This window comes from Ruditapes philippinarum, unplaced genomic scaffold (genome assembly GCF_026571515.1).
Source record: "Ruditapes philippinarum isolate M1 unplaced genomic scaffold, ASM2657151v2 ctg9636_1_1_1_1, whole genome shotgun sequence".
NCBI classification, from domain to species: domain Eukaryota; kingdom Metazoa; phylum Mollusca; class Bivalvia; order Venerida; family Veneridae; genus Ruditapes; species Ruditapes philippinarum.
In genome coordinates this window covers 1-27709 of record NW_026853839.1, presented here as the reverse complement: position 1 = coordinate 27709, position 27709 = coordinate 1, and the positions used below count along the sequence as shown (strand labels likewise).

The 27709-nt window shown below is 34.2% G+C and overlaps 2 protein-coding genes and 1 non-coding gene across 3 annotated transcripts; 2 read left to right on the top strand and 1 right to left on the bottom strand.

The window, feature by feature from the left end:
• Positions 1-14775, bottom strand: LOC132738149 (collagen alpha-6(VI) chain-like). The gene is made up of 8 exons (XM_060725606.1): positions 13806-14775; positions 10738-11178; positions 9456-10198; positions 9220-9243; positions 7275-7635; positions 2157-2468; positions 1251-1691; positions 1-835 (listed from the first exon to the last, which is right to left on the bottom strand). Exons 1-8 carry the CDS (start codon positions 14146-14148, stop codon positions 75-77), a joined length of 3426 nt encoding a protein of 1141 aa, XP_060581589.1. The 5' UTR covers positions 14149-14775; the 3' UTR covers positions 1-74.
• Positions 14678-14749, top strand: Trnac-gca (transfer RNA cysteine (anticodon GCA)). Its single transcript has one exon. It is a non-coding gene; the product is annotated as a tRNA-Cys (tRNA).
• A 1525-nt stretch (positions 14776-16300) lies between the features above and the next one.
• On the top strand, positions 16301-26610 carry LOC132738148 (uncharacterized). Its single transcript, XM_060725605.1, has 7 exons — positions 16301-16343; positions 20441-20911; positions 21568-21650; positions 22362-22515; positions 23392-23538; positions 24016-25250; positions 26305-26610. Exons 1-7 carry the CDS (start codon positions 16337-16339, stop codon positions 26593-26595), a joined length of 2388 nt encoding a protein of 795 aa, XP_060581588.1. The 5' UTR covers positions 16301-16336; the 3' UTR covers positions 26596-26610.
• The last annotated feature ends 1099 nt before the right edge of the window (positions 26611-27709 follow it).

Below are 27709 nucleotides of genomic sequence, written 5' to 3'. Positions count from 1 at the left end.
CAAACTACAAAGCAAACTAAACAATATACAGAAACAAAAGACACTCAAATGTGAAACGAAATTAACCAGTATTCTCAATGCTTTAAACAAATGTTGTACTTAAATTCTGATTGCATTACAACTAAATTTGAGTGATCACTATAGTCCTGAGTTACAAACACATGACTTGCTTCTTTAGCCAGGGCTAACAGTCCATCCATATGGATATCAGATCCTATTCCAACCACAAAAACTTTAACATCAGCTAATTCCTTGATATTTGCTATTTCATTTTTTATCATACTTGGCTTTTCAAAGTGACCATTAGACAGAACAATGAGGAAGTTTCTAGCATTATCTCTCTCGGAGGTGTTGAACGAGTTTTTAACAATTTCACCTATAGCATTCGTCATGTTCATTTCATGGCATTGCTTATCTTTACTACAAGCATCATTTCTTGTCCGGCGTAAGACTCTAAGATTCAGAGTCAGTCCACCTTGTGACTGGTGATTCGACAGTTTTATCACATTCTTTAATGTCTCGCAAAATTGAAACAATCCAAAGACCGGACCATCATGTTCACCTATATGATCAGTATTTGTCACAATTGATGTCAGTATATCTACTGATGTTTCAAACTCATTTTCAGTCATGTCATTACTTTCATCCAAAAGAAACACGATATTTGAAAAATGGCTAACGGCACTGCAGTCATCACAGGTAATATCGACGAGTTGTTTCAGTAAGGTATTCAGTGCATTAAAGTCGCCGACAGAAAAAACGTAGGACGGGCTATGTTGGTTTCCAGGTGATGCAATATCTATCAGTTCTTGGTGTGACACCTCCTTTCCTATCCCTTTGAAAATGAAGATATATTGGTTCTTTCAGCATACAACTTTACAACTAAATGATAATTTATTTCTGATTTCAATATAAAATTATATATGCACTTATATTAGTAATACTTGAACTTCTGTAATATAACAGATTCTTCGAAAGCATTGAATTAAGAATAGATAGGTAAATAAAAATCTTCTTTCTATTTTAATCTGTAAAACGTTGGTTGAAAGTGCTTTTAAACATGAAAGTGATCATTATTAAGAGCTACATAGAAAAAAATGAAGAAGAATATGAAGAAAGTAGATCCATCTGACTTACGTTGATTGAGTTTAACTTTTAAATTCTTAGCATACATACAATATTAATAAAAGTTAACCGATGACAGACATTTCCATTAAGACAAAAAATCAAAACCTGTACTTTTAACGTACCTATTGCAACAACGTGAACATTATGGTCCCTCAATGCCTTTGCTGCCAATCGTGTATCTTGTCGTTTAGTTGACATTCCATCGGTCAGAACAAATGCATACGTAAGTGTCACCATCCCTTTCCGTCTTTCACTTTGTCTTGCAACGTTTAATGCTGCATTTAACCCTTTGTTTGTAAAGGTAGCACCCGGTCTAAATGAAATTTTATTTATTGCATCTCGAAGATTGTCTTTATTTGTAGATTGATTAAAATTTATTTCTATTTTCGCCTCGAATGAAAATGTTACTATCGCGATTTGAAATTCTTCTTTGCTAATGTTAACTTGATCAATGAATTTTAATACAAAATCGAGCTGCTGACGAAACTCGTCTTTCGTTTGACTTGTTGACGAATCTAACACAAATATAACGTCAGTTGGAAAGGGTGTGCAACCTGATAATACTGAAAAATAATATTTCAAATTATAAAAAGATCCCTTTCCTAATGCTATATAAAATTCATCATGATAGGGAGATCCCTACAAAGTCATGAAAAAATGGATAAAATGATTTAAATTGCTTTTTGGTTTAACTGAATATGTCTATGATACAGACAAAGAAAATAAAAATACACCTTTCTACATTTAGTTTCTTTGTCTCTATCCTTCCTGCCCTTGTAGCATTAGTGTTACATGTTTTATGTTTGAACACGTTATGTACTGTAATCAATGATCCTGCAGATCAGCATACCACGACTAAAATAAAGTTAGGACAACTTCAATAATTCACATAACACCCGCAACAATCATCAATTGTTTTACATTAAAAACACTTATATAAATACTGAGTAAAAATGTTATAATACTATTTTCATATGTTGCACAAATATATTCTACCCGTTAAAAAAATAATGTAAGAAAACACGTACGTTCTTCACAGCAATGTCCAAAAGTTCTGTCCAAACATTGACAACCGTAATCGCCTTTCTTCATCGTTCCACCATATAAACAACTATCTCCACAGATTCGATCCTCAACCTGGTCCTTAATGTCTTTGTCACATCTTTCTGCACAGTTTTGAAAGTTGCCGTATTCCTCAAAACAACATAAATGCCTTTGACGTTGTTGATGTCCACCACCACCACAAGACACTGTGCACGTGCTCCATTCTTCCCATGAAGACCAAGTGCATACTTCATCGCAGCTTCTTATGCCACTGGGTTGTTCAATGCGAGGTTTCTCTATCAAATGTTTGTTTTATAATGTAGATACACATAAAAGTTCAGTTATCTAAAATAGTTTCGATGAGATTATAATATACTATTCAATATGCTTCACCAATTCTATCGATCTAAGAATGTGAAAATTCAATACGGAAAGAAATACAATGTTAGTTAAGAAAATTGTTCACAAAAAACCGGTTAGTTATTGTAATATCCTTTAACACAAAATATCTTTTCAAGTTGCATATCATATAGATAGGTTTGTTTCATAGGTTTTGAAAGGGATACTTTATCGGGAGCAATGAAACGTGTGAAAATTCTTAAAACGTAATTAACAGTACAAGTTACGAGTGGATTTGATATCTGATTTGATGTATGTACTTAACATAATTATTCATCGATAAAATCACCTTATTGGGTTAATTTCAATGTTATATGAAAATTTGTAAATTTTATGTAATATTGATTTTTGAAAATATTATAGGGAGAATTTTGGCTTGGTTAATACATACCAAAATAAATAAAAAAAGAATAAAAACAAACAACAATTAAAGAATAATCAAGACAAGCAAACATTATAAAATATAAACACACCTCTTGTTTCATTTTGTACGTCAATTATAACCAATACCTTCACATAAACGTAACATAAATTTGGTATTACAGTCTCTCAATATGCAATTTGAGACAGGTATTTGCAGCAAATTTCAGTTATGTTGTGCAGCTTCCCTTAAATTATTAAGTTCTGATCTGTGCAAAAGTGTACATTGAGCAGCAAAACTTTTTATTGAAAGTGAATGTATTTTACAAATGCACTTGAAACTAATTTGGTTGCTTTCATTCTATCAGTTGTAAATGTTATAAATTTCTGTGTTTAAGATATTGTTTTTGCTTTGTGTATGTACATATTCCGACGGTTTATAACTATATAACTGTAACATGTATACGTTATTTTATAAGCAATTGTTATAACCCTGATTTAGCTAACGTTTGAACATATTTATTTTTACTCGACCGCGACATATGTATATCAAATCCGAATGAAATTATACACATACTACCACCTTAGCGCAATAACAGGTTAGCCCGTATAATAGGGGTTAACCTGTTACTGCTTTAAGGTGAGATGCAAGCAATATAACACTCGAGGTGACAAAAAATGTCGGTCCTAGAGCTGAAAAAGACTTCATATGTAACCCATCATCCTAAAAAAATATATTTTTAAGAGTAAATGCTATTCTTTGATAAAATAAGAATGTTTTAACGTGGTAGTACACTGTTTTTAAAAAGGTTATTGTCAACTTACCCAGGCTTGTACTTTTTCTATATGAAGTGATTTTGAAAATTGGACAAAAAAATAAAACGTCACTTTTATAGATGCTTGTTAAATGTTTTCATTCGATCAGAGCATGCCATAATTATTTTGTAAAATTTGTATTAGTGGTATTGTATTTCACCAATCAGTATTTTGTAAAACAGTGCATGTCAGTTGTATATGGAGGCATTGGGCTGTGAAATCTTATGCTTCAGTCACACTACACCGTTAGCCTTAACGGACGTCCAACGCATAAGGCCGTTATTCCATTAGTACATGATCCGTGACCGGCGTCAGTGATCCGTGTCCGGGCATGTCCGTGGGTTTTATTCCATAGGTACGTTATTTTCTCTATATTTTTAATTGAAGTATAGCGAACAGAGGATAATTATTTGTAGAATATGATATAATTTCATTCTAATACCAAAAACAGTTGTAACATCAAAGAATTAGGTAACAAACATTGAATATCAGTTAGGTTTTCAAATAACATCTTTTTAGCAACCGAAGACCAGATGTTGTTTTTTTTAATCTGTCATTGCTGCATCATAAACTTATAGGTTCTCCCAGACTACTTTGGTGACTTCTTTAGTATTTTCTTTCGAAATCGATAAAGTATTTAATTTCGTTCGAGGCATTTTGTAGGGATGAAACATGTCAGTGACTGTCCGCGTCCGTTAAAAATCGCTCATCCTGCGAAACGTCGCGGATGCCGTCGCGGAAGCGGATGGTAAACGGACAAAAGGAATAGATTCAACGTATTCTTTGATTAGCGAATCGGTAACGGATGCGGATGACGGACGCGGACCACTGATCACGTATAAATGGAATAGCGGTCTAACAAAATTTTCAATCCGTCCATGTCCGTTCTCACGCGTTTCTCCTCCGTTTATCATGCGGCGTTTGCGCTTCTTGTCCGGCGGTGTCCGGCGGTGTTCGTCCCGTTCGGTGGATAGTTTTGAACATGTTCAAAATTCGGAACGTACACCACCGGATAAATTTGTCCGTCAGATGTACGGTAACCATGCGCTGTTGTGCGTTTTTTCGTTACTTGAACGTTCCTTATTCTGTACTTGTCCGGTTCGAGTCCATTCTTGTCAGGTGGACCTGATTCACGGCCGGACTACTAACGGACATGCAGCGGATGTAACGTATGTTAAACGGACGATAACGAACAAGGGACGTATAAAAACTGATAAATAACAGGCATGAACCGATGGTCCATCGCACAAATTTGATGATGAATAAAACGAAGTTTCCCTGGTTATAACTGTCATATATTTTCCTACATTTCAAGTGTAAGGACCTTCTGAAACTTTGATAGTTTGAGTTAATGATCCACATATCATGGAGTGTCGCGTTAGAGTCCGCCTGCTTTTTCAAGCGGCCGTGATCCAGGCACGTATTGACCTGTTGGATGCGTATGTAGATATTGTCGCTTATGAAAATAGGAGCAGAAGGAGGCGACTGCGGAGGTGGTGGTCAAAGGCTTGGCTGGGTCCTGAGAGACGTCGAATGTTTGGTCACTATGATCAACTCATGATGGAGCTGCGGAGAGAAGTCCAGCGGTCATTTACGAACTTCATGAGGATGCCTCCAGAGATGTTTGATGAGATTCTGGAACGAGTGGGTCCCAGAGTAACAAAACAATATACCACATACAGAACCCCTCTTGACCCTGGAATGAAGTTAGCCTCAGACATCTTGCGTCAGGGTCAAAGTATTCCAACATGCGGTTTGCCTGGAAGATACCTCACAACACCACCTTTGTCATCGTGCGAGAAGTAAATATTTTTATTTTCCCATGATTCTGAATGATAACTCTAACAATTACATGTATATAATTTCTGGTCTTTTAAAATATCAATAATTTGCTTACATAATTATTTCTACTTTTAAAATCGCATTTTTATTTACATTTTCAGATGTGCAGAGCAATTTTAGACGAGTATGTGGACAAGGTCATGCCTTTGCCAACAACAGCTGCTGACTGGAAACGCATTTCAGATGGCTTCTTGGAAAAATGGAACTTTCCTCACACTTTGGGTGCGTTGGATGGCAAGCATATTGCCTGTAAGTGTAGTTCCGGTTCAACATATTTCAACTATACGAAGTACTACTCCATTGTCTTGCTGGCCCTCGTTGACTAAGACTACAAGTTCATTTGGGCCGACATCGGAGGCCGCGGTGCTGCATCTGATGCTTAGTTGTGGAACGAGTCTGACCTTAAAGCTTCAACTGAGGACGGGGAACTTGACCTGCCGGACCCCGAGCCCCCGCCACACGACACGCAGGATGTGCCATTGTTCTATATTGGTAAGAAAAAAATGCGAGGAAATAAAATAAATGAACATGCTGTAATAGACTGATTTCTTTTAAATGTGTATTGTACTTGTAAATGCATATAATATATTACTTGTCTATTTTCAGGCGTCGATGCCTTTGGCCTGAAGACTTATATGCAAAAGCAATACAGTCACAGAGCCTTGTCCAATGATGAAAGGATTTTAACTACAGGCTTTCAAGGGCTCGAAGAGTGGTTGAAAATGCTTTCGGCATGTATCACTTTGTAGATCTGAGTCTTTTGGAATTTTTACAGACGGAGTTTCTTCCTAAGTAACTTCAATGGTTTCTTGTTCTTGAACAGCATCATTATCAGAGGGAGTAGAGGGTGACCTTAGAGTTTTCCTCCGTCCCCTAACCTTACCTTTTCCAGCATTGGTAGCCTTGGCTTTTGGCATTTTGGAGCACGTGTGTGATCTTTGAGAGCGTGGAAACTATGATGACGAAACGAAAAAAAATCGGACTATTTATACCAGTTTTGTCCGTCACGTGACCGGTAGAAATACGCTCGTCGAACGTTCAAAGAACATTTTGTCAGTTCTTCATGCGCTGCGTGTACGTTTTGTGGTGAAGTCCGTTAACTGTACGTTATTCATCCGGTATATATGCGTTGATCGTTCGGTCATTGTGCGTTTTGTACGTTTAATGCGCCCCGTACAACGATCATGAGAGCACCGAGCAGCAGCGGGAAATGCTTTTCATCACCGGATAACTATCAGCCGCATTTGTCTTTGCGTTCGGCGTCCGTTAACGCTTTGCGGTGTTGTGACTGAAGCTTAAGGGATAGGAAAAGTGGAAAAGTGAATACATTCCTTCCAATATCATTTTTGTTTTGTTGTTGTTGTTGCCTTTTTGTTACTGATTTTACACTAGTTATATTAGCTATACTAGAACATATGATAGTGCTAGGGTTTGATTTTAATGTTGTATCAAGTTTCCTTTGGCTGTTATAAAATCATATAAACATATATACCAATAAAATGTCGAAAACTAAAAGAAAAGACACTGGCTGGGGCGACATCTCGGGATGTTTCTGCAAAAAAAAATTGTCTCGCCCTAACTGCCTCGCCATTTTTTAGCAGAAAGACCCCTTTATGTCGCCCAAGACAGTGTTATACCCTCGTAACTAACTCGTTTCATGTACTATAACTATTATTAAAGTTTACCTCTTTCACAACAGTAACCTTCGTGTAAAATATCGCATTTACAATTTCCCTGTCCGCTGCTTGATTTCTCAAATATTCCACCATTATAACATATGTCCATACAACTTTCCCTTATATAATATCCACTGTTATAGAAGGATATATCCTTTCCACAATTTGCTAAACAAGCACGAATGTCGGGTGCTAAATCGGACCTGCAGCAAAAAAGTCTGTATCTACTCCTGGATCCTCCACCGCAGGTTCGGCTACACTCGGACCATCCTTTCCAAGGTATCCACTCGCATATCTTATCGCACGGTTCAGCTGTTGTTTTAGCTATAAATGCCAATATCAAACATACAAGTATCTCCATTCCTGTTTGCTACCCTTTGGTTTAAACAAAATTAAAACAATAGCAATTGTCAATAAACTGACAAAATAAAAATCCTTATATCCTCAATATGTTATACTATTTCACTCATTTTTTTCATGTCTGTATGTGATATTATGCTCATATCTTTAAAGTCAAGTTGAGCTGAATTGACTTTATATTTCAAAAGATTGACTATTTGACCAACTGTTGATATTGAAAAATGTTTAGGATAAAATTTAAATCTGCGTAAAATACAAAAATAACTGCCTCACTCTTTTTATAAACTGAACGTTACAGGTAAATACTAACATCATTTGGATCCGTGCGTTGATCATTGTTTATGCGAAGTCAATTATCAAATTGAAAGAGATTAATGCAAAATGTAAACTTATTTTGACTTTCACCTGTTCACTCACTATATATCCTTGGATGGGCATAATTTCACTTTTATATCCAGCGCATGTTTCAATACTGAAATGATAAGTTCACGCAAAGACTCGTGTATATGTCAAACTTCCGGGCGATATTTACATATTAACCTCAAGTTTAAATACACCTCTTAAAAGAAACCAATAAAATACTATAGAAGCTACTCTAAAGAATTATTGTGTGAATGACTAAGAGGTAGCTCTGTTGTAAAAGGCGTGAAAAAAGAGTCACCCAATACTGATTTGATTATTTGAAAGGCTTTTACTTTAAAGACATTATTCCTCATAACGAGTTTTTCCCTTTCTTTACATGTTGCACGCATTGGTTTTACAGCGTTAAATAATGTTTTAAATCATGTCTAAAGGCAGTAGCGCTTAATGTGAATCGATCGTCATAAAAAAAGCAAAATGTAAACAAAGCAGTATTTTGAAATCCATGTTTTGTATCAAATTACTATATATATATATATACAGGTTGTAAAACAAACAACGCAAACGAAGAAAATGGGTCAGGTAAATAGGTTATTAGTATCTTTGGTTTGGATACTATAACAGGACACCAAAAGTAAATTACTTTGTTATAATAACTACAAAATTACTATGGTTGCGTTTCTATCCCCGCCATATTTTGTTCCAACCATTAAAAGTTACCTGTATGTTATATCAGTACACAATAACATTAAACATTCATAACAGAAATTTAATTTTAAAAATGGCAAAAAAATCGCTTTTTTGCAACAAAACGGAAAGTTTTTTTCAGTCAAAACCCATGTTAAACACTAATAACTTATGCCGTATGTTTATTGTGGACAATGTATTGCCACAGACAGCGTTGGAGAACACCTTCTTCTGGGATCTCTGTGAAAAGTTTGACCTGCGCTTCATTCCAATTAGAAAAAAACATTGTCAACTAAACATCAGAATAAAATCAGTCAGCGTGCAAAAACCAACTCCAAATTCTTATTAACTGTCTAGAGTTTAAAATGTATGCCTCGCCTTGGATATATGAATTGCATTGCTTATTCTATTTTTATCATTACTTTTGTTATCATTATATAATATCATTTTATAATATAATTATATTATAGTATATATATATAACAACATAATATGATAGTTTAGTATATGGTGTGGTCATCGACTTATAAGTCGTCCCAGTACTTACGAGAACTAGAGTACTACTCGAGTCCTGCAATGAATTCAACACTTAAAACTCATAAGTATGCTTGCATACATGTATGTGAATCCTGACTGCATAAATATAAATGCGCCCATCTTTTCAAACAGTTTCCATATAACCAATGTTTAATTACAAATATTGTACGCGAATTCTGTCTATATGACTATAAACACGCTGATCGTTTCAAACATTTTCAAAATAACCCACGTTCATTTGCATACATTGTACGTAAATTCTGACTGCATGACTGTAAATTTTGAGTTCTCAACACCGTCTTTTGTCACAAATACTTGACTAGCTTCTTTAGCCAAAGACAGTAGACCATCCATATTAATATCAGGTCCTACACCAACTACAAAAACTTTTACATCAACTTCGTCATAAAGTCTAGCCATGTCATCTTTTATAGAACTCGGATCTTCATATTGTCCATTTGAAAGCACGACAAGAAATTTTCTAGCCCCTTGACGTCCAGTATTATTGTAAAGATTGTGAAATGTTTCATTGATAGCTGTTGTGATATTTACTTCCTCGCATTGACCATCTTTGCTGCAAACATCATTTCTCATCCGACTTAAGATTTGAAGCTGAAGAATAATATCGTTTTTTGAATGGCCGCTTGACTGCCTGATCACATACTTAAGCGAGTTTCTGAGTTGGAGTAAAGCAAATGTGGCACCTTCATACTCGCCGATATTATCAGTATTCTCCACGATAGACTTCATCACATCAACCGATATTTCAAACTCATTTTCCGTCATGCCATTACCCTCATCAAGAAGAAACACGATATCCGAAAAGTGACTTAAAGCGGTACAGTCGTCACAAGTTATGTCAACAAGCTGTTTTAGTAAAGCATACAGGGCATTAAAATCTCCGACAGAGAAAACGTAGGACGGACTGTACTGGTCTCCCGGTGATGCAATATCTACCAATTCTTGGTGAGACACTTCCCTTCCAATGCCTAAAATGCAAAGGAAAGATACATGTCACACTGCTTCTTGTTTAAACGCAAATTATGTTTCACAAACAAATAAATTTTTACATCTTTAGAAAGGGCAAACGTTTAAATAATGGTTTTAGAGAATGTTAGATTTTCTTTGTTACCAGAAGAAATTAGAGATAAATGTGAAATAATGTGTGATAAAAGTAGTAAAATGTACACAAAGAAATAGTTTGGCTTCCTTACAAAATACTAATTTATTCTAAGTTTACTTATTGCCAAAAAGCAACAGATGAAAAAGATGTTTCCTTAATTGGCCATCCAGTAACTCTCTGGATACTATAACAGTACACCAAAATTAAAAACATTTCTGAAATAAAAAAAAAATCCTTTCTGAGGCATAATGGGTCTTTAACTCTATTTACTCACTTCTCTTTATGTCTTTTTTCCAATGAGAATGTAAAACATTTCACCTCTTTATCCTACATGAAGTGATTGTTGATAACTTATGATGTTATCAAGTATAAACTAAGGATTTTAATGTTAACTGATATAATTACCTATTGCAATAACGCGAACGTTGGCATCCCTTAATGCCTTTGCAGCGATGCGTGTGTCATCTCGTTTAGTTGACATACCATCGGTTAGAACAAACGCATACGTTAGTGTGACCATTCCTTCACGTCTTTCACTCTGTCTTGCAACTTCTAATGCTAAACTTAATCCTTTATCAGTAAATGTAGCCCCAGGTCGAAATTGGATTTTATTTATTAAATTTCTGAGACTGTCTTTATCTGAAGATTGATTAAAAGTTATTTCCACTTTTGCGTCAAACGAAAACGTAATTATTGCGATCTGAAATTCCTCTGTACTAATGTTAACGTGGTCAATAAATTGCAATACAAAGTCCAGTTGATGGCCAAACTGTTCAACAGACTGACTAATTGATGAGTCTAATACAAATATAACGTCTGTCGGAAATGGTGTGCATCCCGATAACACTGAAAATATAGATAATAGAGGATGCATCAAAAATTCTTTGTTTACTGTTTCAATATGATGATTTCTAAACGTTATTTTGAAAACATATTACAGAAGTCATAGGATCAGTTTAGCTTTGGTTCCTGATAATGCAATATACCTTACAGTAGTTATTGTTAGCTGTTATGAAAGAAGAATAGATTATTCTGAAATCGAACTATAAATAAAATTGTAGTTTCGTATGAACTCTGTATTGTATACTTTATACAAACGATTCGACCACACGCTTTTTTTCTAGACATAAGTAATAAAAATATGACATTAAAGCTGCATGCCCCTGCCAAAATATTTCAAGAAAATTAAACTTCAGAAAAAACTATATAAAATCTTAAGAAAAGTAAAAACTAGAAATGTGTCATCATGCCACGGATGCCCCCGCATGCAGCCAAAATTTCATATGTTATATTTAGTTCCAAATTTGTTTGCACAAATTATTTTTTTCATTTTAAGTTCAAAGCCCTTAAAACTTTTCAATGTTAACACAAACCATTTTCATACAATGATCAAGGCACTGAAATTATTCAGTCTTAACCTTTTGAAAATAGCATACTTCATATTTGTAGCCAAAATAATGGCTTCATACATTCCCACAAAAGTATGAGTGCTGAAACTGAAAGTTCAAACTTTTTCAAACATTCAGGAAAGATTAGTTTGTCCAAAATCATTTAACCACGACCAAATTCAAACTTAAACTGCTTATTCCTAAGATGTATCTATATTATTTTCAAAGTGAAAGGGACATAACTCTGCCAAAAAAATCATCGAACCATGACCAAATTCCAACTTGGCCTGCCCATTCCTTTGACATATCCATATGTCAAATTTGAGTTGAATATGCAACACTGTTGGGTAGATATGAACAGAAACTGTAAATTTCATATTATTTTCAAAGTGAAAGGGGCATTACTCTGCCAAAAATCATTGAACCATGACCAAATTCGAACTTGGCCTGGGCATTCAAAAAACATAGCCATATGTCAAATTTGAGTTGAATGTGTTGTACCGTTGGGGAGATAATAAACAGAAACTGAACATTTCATATTATTTCAAAGTGAAAGGGGCATAACTCTGATTAAAATCATTGAACCATGACCAAATTTGAACTTGACCTGCGCATTCCTTAATTTCCTTTGACGTATCCATATGTCAAGTTTGAGTTGAATGTGTTGTACCGTTGGGGAGATAATGAACGGAAACTGAAAATTTCATATTATTTTCAAAGTAAAAGGGGCATAACTCTGCCAAAAATCATCGAACCATGACCAAATTCGAACTTGAACTGTATTTTCTCATGACATATCCATATGTCAAGTTTGAGTTGAATGTGTTGTACCGTTACTAAGATAATGAACGGAAACTGATGATGACGGAATGACAGAAAGACGGAAGGACGGAACAGGGTAACACTATATGCCCCGGCCATTACATGGCGGGGGCAAAAAAAACAAGTAATAATTTACATGTTTTGTGTGATTAATGACTTATTTTTCAGTAGTTATCAAAATATTTCTACTGCGTGACTAATGCAGTAAGGGCCCGGGTATTTTTTACATATTTTTGTCTTTTTTTAGTAATTAACGTGGAATGTAAGTCCCGTTTTGCAAATTCCTTTGAGTGTTCAATTCACAATGTACATATTCAAAAAAATTATGAAAAATAGCATGAATCAGGAGACATGCTGCATTGAAGTCGTCTGTTTGAACAAAAACATAACATGAGCAATGAATAACATGAAAAGCTTAATAAGTGACGTTAATTTGATAATTATTGCATATTTGACTCTTGCAATCGGTTTCTACTATAATTAAGATAGTCCTTGAAGATATAAAATTGTTTGTTAATCATTTTTGCAAAATAAAACCACATTTTTGGTCTATTCGGTCCAGTGCTATTTATCATATAAAGTTATTTCAAAAGTAATTGTCACAGTAATATTTCAATGGAACATAATTATCTGAAAATATTTAAGATGGTAAATGTTAAATTGTTTTGAGCCGATAAAGCCCTTGTCGGTTTTAAAATCTGCAGATTAGTCAATAAATTCAAACATTCAAATCAAAACGTATGAAAAAAGGGAAGATAATGACTAATTCTCGTAATCAAAGAATTTGCAAGTTTACATAAAACATATGAAAGATACTTTTATTGCCGTTGAATTTCAACCCTGTATAACAAATGAAATAGGAGCTTTATTTTACTCAAGTCAATACATAAATAGTTAATTAATTGACTTTTAACAGAAAAAAAATGTGTGAACAGAATATATGTCTTAATTTAATCATTTGGTATCATTTTTACTACTTATAAAAGTTATGGCATTGTTTAATTAAGAATGCACTGTATATTATAAACAGACATAAGTGATACGGGCGAGATTAAAAAGTCTAAAGTCGTAAGTTAACAAGAGTTGTCGGTAGAACAGCCAGATCGACTATTCTCAGTACTTGATAGTAAAACAAGAGCCTGGATAATGAGGAATTTTCTATGTTCAAAAGGGCAATAATTATGTTAAATTCCACGCGAGAGTCATGGGCCTTGAGCAGTGACAGTCGGGCTAAAAAATTACCAAGATTCATAAAATACATACGTTGTTCACAGCAGTGACCAAATGATCTGTTTTTGCACTGACAACCGTACCCATCGATCTTCATCGTCCCATCATATAAACACACATCACCACACGACCGATTCTCGGATTGCTCATTAACGTCTATGTTGCAAAAGTTTGCACAGACGTTGATATCGTCGTAACCAGTTGGACAACATAAAGGCCTTAATCTGTTCTGTTGTCCCCCGCCGCCACACGTTACGCTGCATTCTGACCATTCATACCATGACATCCACTCACACGTAGTCTGACACGGCTGTCCTTTTGTAGAATGATTACAAAAGACTGTCAGTAAAATGTATAAAAATGTCAATGTCTCCATAACAGTTATAATTCCAAGATTGTTTTTCTCAAAATTATACTCACTGAATCCAGTGTCCTCTAACGTGGAAAAAAGTACAAAATCATCGCTCCATATAGAAACCGTTCTTATTCGATAGAGCTATATCACTACAGATATATATGCTGCTTTTGCGTCCGAAAACAAGTGGCGGCATGTCCAAAAATCCAGCATAAAATTACAGTCAGAACACTTCGAAATATTAGACATTCATTTTGTACTTTTTAGGTTTACTTAATATTTATATAATCCTAACCAATATTTGAAAGTAAGCTATTGTCATAACCTGTGAAATGGAAAAAGCATTATTCAGTTATTCAGTATAAATATTCATATGTTGACGAACACAAGTAATTGGTACAAATGCACTGACGAACAAAATGTTCGCGTGACTCTGTATGTTAATTGCTTTTCAAATATGTAGATAAGTTTGAATAAGCATATTATACAGTGTTAGTTTTAAGTGGTTTGACTTTTTCAATGTCACTAGATAAGATGATTATTTCTATACGGGGATATAGCTCAGTGGTAGAGCATTCGACTGCAGATCGAGAGGTCCCTGGTTCGAACCCGGGTGTCCCCTACAATTTTTTGTTCATTCCACAGGATAACTGAATCTCTCTTTTTATGATTCAGCTAGCTTGGTTGTAAAAATGTAATCTAAGCACTTTGAGTTCACCAGAGCACAGTTCAGCCACCGCATACCTTGCAATCGTGTAAAGCTTTTATTGATAATGCAGGCAGGGCATCACCCCCCCCCCCCCACACACACACACACACACACAACCACCACCACCACCACCACCACCGCCACCATCCCGACGCCCGTAGATATGCCAGCATCGTTGCTGAAAATGTAGAATCGCGTATTTAATTCTGAACATGCATCAGAAACTAAAGAAATAGAATGAGAATTTTTTTTAATCTGAGGTTGAAATGGTGTTATTTCCTTGACTTTCTAGTGCTGTTTGTGGTACCTGTCGGATGGTTTAATATCACATTGTATTTTGTATAATTATGTTAGTATTTACAAGGTCTTTCAAATAGAATTCCGTAAGCATTTACAAAATAACAGCACACTTAACCGGTTGATTAAAATAATTTCAAACACTCGATCAATTTACTCGTCTGAATAATAGTTTTCCAAAGTAAAGTGTTATAAAAAATACTGCCTTTCTGTTGTTCAAAAATAATTCAAACACTAATATTCAATAAAAAAAATCTATCAATGAATCCATTTAGATATAAAAGATGTAAGAACAATTTAATTAAATTTTATTTGAAAAATTTAACTGCCATAAAAATTAATAAAAGCAAATGACCAATCAATCATTTCATCTTCATAAAAATCTTAGTAAATCTTGTTATTAAAACGCGATTCCTTTAATATTATCGTTATAAAACTCGCCACCTTTTTAATTCACACATCACAATTTTCAATTTCAATTTCTTAATTATATGGCTTTTATTGATTGATTGATTGATTTAATGATTGATTTATTGATTGATTTGTTTATATATATAATATACTTCAACACATTCAAAATACGTGTCCAAATCAAAAATATATTACTGATACTATAAACTATGTACATAGTTTAAAGTCTCAGAAATATTTTTATAGAATTCATTGATTTTGTATTGACACGTATTTTGGGTAGTATAGCTGGTCCTGGGGGTGGTACCCTGGGGGTAGGGCTTGATCCGACGCCGATAACCTGTAATACTATGAAGTTAGCTTTTAAGGGGAGGTCACTGCGTATGAGATTAAATTATCTGAAACCACATTAGCCTCCCTTACCAAGCGCACTGTTCTTCTAAGGGAGGTAACTATAAAAGGGTGTGTTTTATATTATAATAAGAGTGACCTATCGTTGTCTGGTACCCGTCTAATGTTGAAGTTAGGTACCTGCCAATGAATGTCAACAAAAACGGAAAAACTACCTGTTCTAGTTTCCACAGAAATTAGAACAAAATTTCATGTTAATTCCTATGCAAGTTACGTTTATAGGATAGGTTGTTACTCATATTTTCTAAATTTATGAATGACAACTTCTCTCAGGGGAGAAAATTCCCTAACTGTCAATGAAATATTTTTGCAAAATTCTAGGCGAGTGACGGCCATGATGATATAAATCAAAGTAGATAAATAATTTTCAAAGAAAATTTTATGCCAGGTGAGTATTTATGGATTATTTAACTTTTATATTATTTATTGATTTCCTTTCAGTACAGTGTGGAAAAGTGTGTCAAAAACATGGAAAATATGTTACTGTATTATTCTAGCCCAACAAATTGTGCTCTTTAGGGCTTTTTATCGCAAACAGGACGTTTCGGCCCCAAACCAAATCGGCCCCTTTGCAAAAATCGGCCCCTAGACGTTTCGGCCCTTTTCCGCGCGACGTTTCGGCCCTTTTTTATTACAGTTTTATTAAAGTATTAAAGGAATTTTTATACATAAAAATTGTTAAAAATTGTAGTATATTGATTGATTGATGGCACACAAACAATTAATTAAGACACTAAAATCCTTAATTAATGATCCTTTATAGATTTATCGATCTCTTAATTTAACTATTGAGATAAATGCTTTTCAATGTGTAACAATAAAAGACACTTAATCCTAAATTTATAAGACAGTTGACAAACTGCAAAAACGTTTTGATTAACAAAGTTAATTACAATTATACCTCAAAAATCATTATCTTTTGATCTCTATTTATCATTTAACAGCTATTTAACTATTTATATATATGTTTTTTCAAGGTGCAACAAATTAATCATTTGTAGCTTAATGCTCATAAGCGGTTAGCATTATCAAAGATTTTTTCTAAATTATGATTTGTTATAATTTCTTGAAAATATTCTGAGTTATTATTGTAACGTTCTGATTGAAAATCTGTCACTTTAAATGTATAAAAATGTTATTTATAAAAAAATGTCTGTTTTATTTCATGATAGTACAAGTATAATTTTTCGTCTGTTATGTGTTGTATTAATGAAACTCGTCACTTACTATTAATTTAATAAATGTTTGTCTCATGTATTGTTCCGTGTCTTGCTTTTTAATCGTTCAAATTAAAAAAAATGATACTTGTTGATGAAAAACAGATAAAATTCTGTTTCATTGTTCGTGTTATAAATATGGGGCCGATTTGGCAAAGGGCCGAAACGTCCGGGGCCGAAACGTCTTGGGTAATTTGGGGCCGATACGTCTTGGGGCCGAAATGTCTCGAAATCTTTTTATCACAGACACTTGGAGTATGGACCCCGCCCTTCTCCGCCCCTGAATATTAAAAACTAAAAGTATTGTTTATTACAAGAATAAGTTTTAAATTTGTGCTTATATTAGTATGAGACGGTTAAGTGTCTAACACATGAACAAGTTTGAATAGAATTTCATAACGTTTTAAAAAAGTCAATTTTTTTCCAACGCTTCAATTTCCTGAAGATACCAAGCTTCGAAATGTAAACACAACTGACCTACATATATTTCAGGTATTCATGTTATCGCATGCCATTTATTTCTGGTGTAAATCAGTCCATGCATATATTCCTTTAATAAATAACTGCATGTTATTATCAGATCGTACCTTTCTTCCAAGCTTTGCACATTTAATTATATTTTCATAACTGAGTCACATGCTTGAAGACTTTACGAATTCATGACCACTGGAATGTTTCCCGTAAATTACAGCGGGAAAATCGCTGGGAAAAAGAAATTCAATCGCAACTACTCGGCCCTTTCCGTCAGTCTTATTGATTTGGTTTCTGTACTGATTAGGGGAAGTAACCGCTGCGGGGTTTTGGTTCTCGGCATGAAAATGAAAGCGCAAAACAGTGCCAAAACTCATTCCAGTCATCTCACATCAAAGGAAAGCGTACGTTGTTATCTTCATGAAATTATGATATTCTAGGGACTTTTTTAAACGTGGTTAAAATAGCGGAAAACATGTTTTATGTTCAAGACATGTGACCGGGTCGTAATAATATGCAAAAATATTTTGACGTACGGTTTGCACGATAAAAATAGGCATGGTGTATACAAGTGCGGATCAAGAAGGGGAGCCACGCACATAACCCCAAGCGACTCTGTGCTTTTTATTATATAGACGATGGTCGACCTTAAAGACAGACATCTATGAAATATCAGATTATAAAATCGGTCTGTCTTGCAGTCGAAATATTGAGACTAGTATTATTCCACTGTGCACAAACTGAACAAAATTGCGGAAAAAAGATCATGTTTAGCTATGAATTTTTTATCAGGGATCGAATTTTTCTTAGAGCCGCTAGTCCGACAGGACGAGTCACGCTTCAAATTTCTACTTGTCCTGCATGATATGCTAACTATCCTGCATTTTGAACTAAAACCAGATACAAAGCTTTTGTTTTAGGTTATGTATTAAATCGCACACTTTTGAGAGCATTGTCGGGCACAGTTACACCCATATCCAATTTACAATGCATAAAATTCAGTGCAATCTATACATACTGGTTGGAGACCACCAAAATCAGACAACTACCAAACCTGGACGGCCCCGAAAATGCTTAATTTAGTATTTTCTTTGTTCATTGGTTGTCAGTCACTTTTTTATCGACAAGAAATGCATGTTTCTTCTATAATTAAGTTAATAAATTCATTTCAACCTCAGTAAATGGTAATATTTTAATGTCTATTTCAAACATGTTGACGTTGAAATGTGGGCGCCAAGAAAGCCATGCCTGACCTTATATCATTTGCAGAGTAAACAATAGAATATCCAAAATTTCAGCATTTGTTGCTAAAATATTGTATATCATGTTAAAAATCAAAAATTCTTAACACCCAAGCTTTTATCTGATTAAATCATGTCATGTACATATCTGTCCGGTCATATGGTACTGTAGTGTAGACAATTTAGGTAATTTTGATACCCTCCTTAACGAGCCTCAGATATAAGTGTTAATACAATCAGAAATAAACAAACTAGTGTGTAACCTAGCTGTACTGTTTCAAATTTTTAGGTCTCTAGGTTTGAAATTATGAAATCTGTATGGAAAAATGTTCAAAAAGTGTGCTGTTGCCGACCTGAGTAACCTAAAACACAAGTTTGTTTCTGGTTGTCCATCGTTAAAAGTAAACAAACTGATTATGGGAATATAGATTCCTATTACATCGGCAAATAATTTTCGCTTGTCCTGCAGGAGGAGCATTCTACCATTTTCTATTCGTCCTGCATCTATCTGTACTAGTAAATACGTGTGGATGAGTGAAATTTTCAATCCCTGTTTATACTGTTTTATGTAAAGCTGAATAGGTTTTTAAAATAATGTAACCATAAATAACTTTGATTAATTCTAGTTCTATACAACTAAAACTTAAAAATGAATCAAAATTCTTCTGGTGAAAAAATTACACAGGTCTTAAAGTAAGTGAAGCAATATACTGGAATAGATAGACCCCTACATTGAATATTTATCAATGTCCATAATACATTGTATATTATACAGTAATTTACTACAAATACAGAATGAGCCTCCTATATATATATGCCTGGTTTAAACCCTGGAGTAAAGCTTTAAAGGATAGTGGAAGTAAATAAGGAAACAAATAGAAACAATTAATAAAAGGAATCATCCTGCATGTGAACCATGCCCTTCAACAGGGCTTCCATTCAGTTCCAAAATTTGAAAGTCAGACATGGTAGTCTAGAATAAAGATGTAGCATGCTTGTTTTAGTTTAGATGTTTGGTATATAAGCACCAAACTTGAATAGATCTCTTAAAGTGACCAAACTGTTGCATTTACATATAAATACCCTTAAAATCTAATGTTATACCTTGAAATTTTTAAAAGAATTTGTAATTATCCAGGCATGAGTCATAACTCTGTCATAGGCTTTGAGAAAATTATGTCCCTTAATCGACAATGAAATTTGGTTTTAGTTTTTTGTGCCACCACCAGTTTACTACCATTTTACTATACTCATTTAAGGTAATAACATTTGATATATAAAAAGCCCCTTATACTTTGCCTGACTTTGCCAATTGGTCTATCCTTTTTCCACTGTCAAGTAATGTTTTAAAACTATTTTTTACAACTCGTTTACGAGATCTTTAAAGGACAGTCACATGTTATTATTCAGAAATCAGGTTGTTATAATAGTAGAGCTTGCTGACTTATGCACAGCTTTTTTTTCACTTACAATGTACTGCTAATATTTGGGAAAGACCTCATTTTGTGACCATTCATGCCACTTGTTTTTATTAATAAAATGAATTTGTTTTCCAGATGAAGCAATTATTCAAACCTTAATCATGACATCAACAGTTATCAAGAAACAAACGTCTGGTGAGGAAGATCCTAAAATACCGGCCTATAAAAAGTTACCTCCTATACCAAACCAGCAAAAAATGATGAACAGGAAAGTGATATCTCCAGCTTCTGTATCAGTAGACTTCAATGCACCAAATGTCCAATCAAAACAGGTTTTAGGTGGTAAAGTTTCTGTGAGGAAGGGATCTGCTGATTCGACAAAATCTGAGACAGTGAAATCACCAGCCAATCAAAAGGCAGCTAATAAAAGGTCTAGTCCATTAGGAAGTGGGGTGAAATCAGGTGTAAGATTAAATGGGGAAGTTGCCTCTGACCTGTCCAGTAGTGGAATAGAGTTGATTGGTTATAAAATGACCAATGGGCAGCTGACATCAAGTACAGGGAAAATGCCAGTCCCGCAACAAGCCAGTGACTGGACCCCATTGAGTAAGTAACTAATAACACAGAAACAAATAAAAAAAATCTTTAGAAAGAAAGCAACCACATGAGTTTTATAATGTTTAAATAATCACTTTAGAGCATATTGAATGCTAAATACCTGAAGAAAGAATTGCTAAATGTGGAATTGTTTGTCAATAATGTAAAAAATGTAAACAAAATAGTATTTGTACAATTGGATATTGATGACCATAAACAGAAAACATTCCTCAATCTGCAAAATAGTCTATAAAAATATATATCATAATCTACTGCGAACATTATTGTTCAAAATTTAAAAAAAAGAATACTTCCAAAATGCTTGAATGAAATAAATATGGTAGTACTAAGTAAATGGACTTGAATAGAATTGTGTATGCACAAAATCATTGCTAAATAGGTAAAAGCTGTAATTTAGCCTACTGTAAAAAGCAAAATAATATTTTGTTCTGGAACTTTTTATTCTGTTTAAAATGTAAAGAAGCCAAAAAAAAAGGTTCAGATGATTAGTCATTGAGTAACTTTTTAAAAACTATCATTGGGAACAGAAAGCAAATTTCAAATCTTTTTGAGAAATAAAAGGTAAAAACATTATTAGATGAACATAATCTAGGTTAATGGATGATTATGATTGCTTTAAAGTACTATTTATGTTTTAATGATAGGTTCAGAGTTACCTCCCTGTAGAATTTGTGGTGACAAAGCCTCTGGATTACATTATGGTGTTAACACATGTGAGGCTTGTAAGGTAAGAATGTTTTTGTTTGATTAAAATTAAAAATTTTCCCCATTGCAAGCTTTCAGCCTGTCTTAACTTAAAGCACAAATGATGAAGGTTCGATAGAAGAAAATAAATAACCTAAACCAGCTCTGGTGTTGATGTGTTGTACTTCTCCAATTTATTCTTATTTTGATTAAAACATAAATAAGCAACAAACTAAATATATATGGTATTTCTATTAAGCTACAGTTACTTAAAATAAATATGTAAACAAGAAATAAGTTATTGCTTGAAATTTTATTTTATCATAAATTATGGTAAACTCTAGTTATATGATGTACATCCAAAGGCTTTTGGACTTCAATCTTTTAAAACCAAACAAAACAAACATTGTACAAGCTTTCACTAATTTAGAGACCTGTGCTATGATGATTATAATATCATCATTTATCCCTTCACATGGCTGAAAGTAGATAATTATGCTTTCTTAGATTGACTTTTCAACAAGTAAGCTAAACTATTGTAATGGCTCAGCTTTGGCATTTTTGGTTAAGTTTTTTCTCATGGACATATTATCTTCAATATCCTTATTACTAGTTTACTATCTAGTATTGAGAGAAGTGGAGCATGCTGTTCCTCAGGCAGCTGTTGTTCTTTAATGTATTTTCATTTTACTTTACTTTGTCTTATATAATATAATTTAGTCATGTATGTAATACTTTATAATGTTATTTCTAGGCTTTCTTTAGACGTACCTTGAAGAAGTCGACAATCAATTTCCAATGTACATGTACACCTGAAGAAAAAGCCCTAGGCACTGACGAGCCGAGGAAAACGACATGTCCTAAATGTCGTTATGAGAGATGTATCAAGACAGGAATGTCAAAAGATGGTACATTGTTAGAAACTTAGTAACGAAATTTGGAATATACATGTACAGAATTTAATCCAGTATGATTGTGTAGGAAACTTTAATCTTAAAGACACACTTTCAAATCTGTTCCTGGAACCAACAAGTACTGAGCAATGAATGTAAAGTTTAAGAAAACAAATTGCCCCTGACAGGGTTTGAACCCAGCCATGCTGCCACAAAACATAATTTGTTATCTTAACTAACAATGGTTTATATAGTAGGGAAGTTTAACTGAAACCTGATGAATTTCTTAAATGGACTGGTCCAGCATCTATATTGGGAAATGTCAGTTATCAGTTTAAGGGATCTGTAGATGAAATGTAGATATAGTCAGCTTTGTAAAGAGCCTGATCTAAATGCATAGATGTAGAGCCTGGCCAGGAACCAGACTGAGGGTAAAGGATAATCAAATTGGTCGGAACATGATACAGATAAGTGTTTAATCATTCTATATATAGAGGAATTTAAATGACTGTAAGCTTAATACTGAATTTATTGAATGAGTTGAATAATTTTATTCAACGACTTCAATAAATTCAGTAATGAAATTACATGAAATTAATATTCTATTTATCACATACCAAACCTAAAGACTGTTGGAAGTGAAAAAGAACCATTTTTCAATGATAATGTTTAGCATGTCATGACGCTATGCTATAAGACAAATGCTGTCATGTCAACATATATGCACGGCTGTGCAATACCATTTTTATGGAGTTGTAAAAGTGGCACGGGTATGTGATAAATTGATTTACTATTACAGTGGTTTTAATTCATTGACCAGTATTTGATTCAAAATACAAACATATAAGGGAAAAGCTTTAATAAACATAAGTTAAATGTATTCACTTTTAGCTATCAAGATTGGTCGATACACGATTTCACGTAAACGTCAAAATGACCGTGAAGTGAAGACATTGAAGAGCGGGGAGAAAACCGAGGGTGTACGAAGGGCCAGTGAGAGTTCTAAAAGTACTTCATCCAGCTCCCCGTACAGTACAAGTAAGGTTCTTCGTTTGAAAATAAAAACTTCCTACTTGACCTTTGAGGCTTTGGGATTTAGGTTGCTGTCTACAGAGATCAAATCATTTGTCCCTCATTGCTGTGGGTTGGTGTCCCATTTGGCATAGTACTTTTGTTAAAGTTTGCTGTCTAGCTAGCATATGAAAATTATGGTTCTGCTTAGGTGCCTGTCTAAAATGAATAACAGAGGGGAACCTAAGTATTTACTCCACCAGAATAAAGTTTTACATTTTACATTTTCAGTTTAATAAGTTATATTGAAAGTAGCCTTCGCAATGTGTAAATTACTTTGTATGTACACTGAACAACATCTTAATTTTTGAAAAAAATAAAAATATTCAAATTCTCATGAAATTTAACATGATTCTGGAGGCAAGCTGCTTTTGATACTGTAGGTTTTAGTCATTATCTTTGCCGATGATAATTGTTGTAGCAAGGTTGATTGTCTTTCCGCAGGTCAGAGTGTTAGTTCACCTGAAGAGTTATCTTCAGATATTACCTCCCTTAGTTTACAAGAGAAAAAGATGATAAGCAGTGCTAAGAAGCGCCGGCATGACGAGGAGGATGGTTTACTATACCAGTCACTTACAAATAGTATCTTTAAATCTCTGATGGAGAATAACAAACTGAAGCCCCCTGCAGTGTCCCTCAATCAAACTTTATCACCTGTCGAACAGCTATTGACATCTGACAACGATTCAGACACCAAAATTTCACCAATGGAACAACTTTTTACTTCACACAGAATCACAACTACAGACTTATCTAGTTCAGATGGTGAAGTAAATATGCCAAATATCGATCATTTAGTGAGTGTGAACGAAGAGGAAGAGGCCTTTTCTCCATTAGCGCAGATTTTTGAAACATATGGTCCATTTTCCGATGAGTTTTCCCCAGTTGAAAATCTTTTCACCCAACCCATTGTCTCAAACACAGTGTCTTCAACAGGTAGTGTACATGTCGATAGTGATATTCAGATTGTCCCGGGTCATAATGGAATAAGTGAACATAATGGTGAAATTCCGTATGATTCCGTTCGTGACGAAGCCTTGACAACGGCACTTTTGGGAATATACGATGGCAGTGAGATTAACTCGAAAAATCAAGGTTCGGAGCAATTACATGACAGTAAACTAATGGAAGAATCTCCAATTGAAAATTTGCTGAAGGCACCAGTGACATTAATGACTGAATCACCTGCCTTCACAGAAATGGAAAATAACTATTCTAGTGAGGTATATAATGCCAACACAGGACACCCAGTGAATGGCACATTGCTGGAAAACAATACAATTAATGGTGACATTTCTCAAAACATTCAAATTCTAGAGAATGGCTACCATCAGGTTAATGGTGAAAATGTTCCAGGCCAACTGGAAGGAAATACATTCATTGCATCTAAAGCAAATATGATTGAAGAACCAGTTTCCTCGGACCGAGAGTGCAATGAAGGTTACTTTACAGGGAAAGAAGTTAATAATGAGAACCAAACGGATAATCTGGAAGATTTGTTAATACAAGAGCAACAGTTAGCAAGGCTTGAGAATCCAGCTGTACACGTGGGTGATAATATGAGCGTAAAAGAAGCAACGCAGTTAATTCTTACGTTAGGGCAGGCAGCTGGCGTGTTGTTTGAAAGTGCGAAGAAAATGTCGTGCGAAGAGATCAAGAAAAGACACGCTGCATATTTGGTAGGTTAAGTGAATGTAGATCATTGGAATTGTTTAGTCGTATTGAATTAATGTTAATTCCATGATTAAGCCATATGTAAAAAAATTGTTGGTTTGCACTTGCGCAACTGACTCATTGAAATTGAACAGACCTAAAAATATTTTTTGACTCACCCAGCATGCAAATTTTTTTTGGATAAAAAAAATGAGCATTTGCTTGCTTGAATCATCACTAAAATATAAGAAAAATTAAGAAATCCGGCCTACCAATTCAATGTTAAAAATGTGGGTTGCGCAACTGCAAACGGAAATTTTTCAGTGATGGCCTTATAACAAAGTACAATTCTTTATTGAAAATTATGGATTACAAGTTCACAAAGTACTATAAAAAGTCATAATGTTGTTAGCAAATTAACTAAAGATAGCTCAGTGCTAACCTCTAGGGTGCATTTGTCTCTAACTCCAGAATCAGCAAAAGTTGCATTAAATTCCCACTACGAACAAAAAAATATCAAAATTCTGTGTTCTACAGGATCAGTTGTTTTCTCAAAACAGAGAAAGACCAAAGTCTCTTAGCTAAACAAAATGAAAGAAAAATACATGTAAACATAAAAGCATGAAGCTGAACTGTAGTATGAAAAATGTAAATGAGATAAATCATTACAATAACATTTATCAAAATAGAATTATCATATTCAAAAAATAGAAGCAGTCCCATTTAAGAATAAGTAAATCTATGAAGGCTTTTTTCCATAATAACATGTAGTTGAACTAAAGCCTTCCATTAAAAGCTGCTACATATGTACACAGTTAAGTTAACCGGCCTTGACATTAACTTTTTCATTTGCTACTCCTGTCATGCAAGTGCTTCTGAAAATTACTTGCCCTGACCCAAAAGCTTGCTTGCCCTGACCTCAACTGGCAAGGTGATAAAAACAACCATAGGCCACATTAGTTTCGAGAAATAAGTTGTACAATCAAAATAATGGGGGTTAATTTATTCGCAAATCATGCAAAGGTTTCAAGTAAGTTGCATGGGGTGACTTAAATTTCCATCATATTTTGTTCGTTACAGGAACAATATGTTACCAAGATGCAAGTATTTGGCAACATGTCGAATATCTCGAAGGAAGAATATCTTGAATTTTACAAGCAGACGGGCATCGACATAGACAACAGACAGGAAATTCTCATTGAAGCGTTGAAATACATGGAAGAATCGATCGGTAAACTCGTTAAATTCGCCAAAGCCATCCCAGGTTTTTCTGAGCTCGACATTGATGACCAGGTCAATCTTGTGAAAGGTAACAAGAGAGTTTATGGGGAAAAGTATAGACTGTATCTTATCAAAATGATTGGATATTGAAAGATTTATTTTAAAGAACATGAATTATACATACAAGTAAGGTTCATTAGCTGTAAGTGCAGTTTTATAAAGAAATATTTGTTTTATTCAGTATACATTTATATACTTAAAAGTGTGACAAAGACATTTTTATACATAATATGTTAAGAAAAACTGATCACTTTTGAAGTACCTTTCTATCTGACGTCTGTTTCGAAGAGAAAGTTCAGCTATAATGATAGCATTGCATTGTCATGAAAAAACCCTTAATGAAACTTGGAATAATTGCTTATCTTAACAAGATGCAGTTATGTCAAAAGTGGTTATTTTAACAGACACTGGCGTTAACACCACAGCCAGTGCTCTTGTTTGTACATCATAGCAATATTGATTATCTTTACAGTGCAACACTTGGAATACTATTTAATTTTCTGAAATGATGTAGACATATGTTATTATATTATAATATAAGGGTTTCATTGTTTTTTGTTTTTTAATTATTTTGGACTTATTTCAGGGAAGGTTTTGTTAACATTCTTTCTTTACATACCCAACTCCTTATTTCTGTCCATTATCTTTCTAATTAACTCCTTACATAATAGTTTTAAGTCTTATTAATATATCATTTATATATTGTACAATGTATATAGTTATTTATAAAAAATTATTGTTCAAGTATAGGTAATAGATATATTATCTTACTCTGGTGAGTTTGAAAATTAAGATTCAATTCTTATATTGGCATAGATTCAGCTACACAGCTAGCTTAAGGATTGTCAGTGGTTTTACTTATGTCGGTGTTGGTAGTTTTCACTCCGGATCAGGACGGTAAGCCGCATTGAATTTACCATAGCCAATCAAGCTCGCCGCATCGTTCCTGGGCAGTCTGTCAAACAGTTTACCAGTACTAGTTGCCTTCACATTCGCAAGGAACTGAAACTTTTGTGCATGTTAGAGCAGAGGTACAGTGCAAATGACGGTAGAAAGATTTCATGATCAATCACAATAAAAGTTACCTGCACTGTCCGGGAATCAACCCTAGGTCACTGACAAAAACCAACACTCTACCCATTGAGCTAACCGGACGGCATCTTATTTACTTTGCTTAGTGCCAACTCATATCTGAAAATTTTTC

Excerpts from the sequence above, each read along its gene's own strand:
- LOC132738149 (XM_060725606.1), bottom strand. The coding sequence starts at position 14,148 with ATGGAGACATTGACATTTTTATACATTTTACTGACAGTCTTTTGTAAT. Across the intron at positions 10,199-10,737 it reads CGTTCGCGTTATTGCAATAG|GCATTGGAAGGGAAGTGTCT; the intron begins GTAATTATATCA and ends TTTGCATTTTAG. Across the intron at positions 9,244-9,455 it reads AGTCAGAATTTACGTACAAT|GACTCGAGTAGTACTCTAGT; the intron begins GTATGCAAATGA and ends AATTCATTGCAG.
- LOC132738148 (XM_060725605.1), top strand. Across the intron at positions 20,912-21,567 it reads CAGTGACTGGACCCCATTGA|GTTCAGAGTTACCTCCCTGT; the intron begins GTAAGTAACTAA and ends TTTTAATGATAG. Across the intron at positions 23,539-24,015 it reads CAGCTCCCCGTACAGTACAA|GTCAGAGTGTTAGTTCACCT; the intron begins GTAAGGTTCTTC and ends GTCTTTCCGCAG.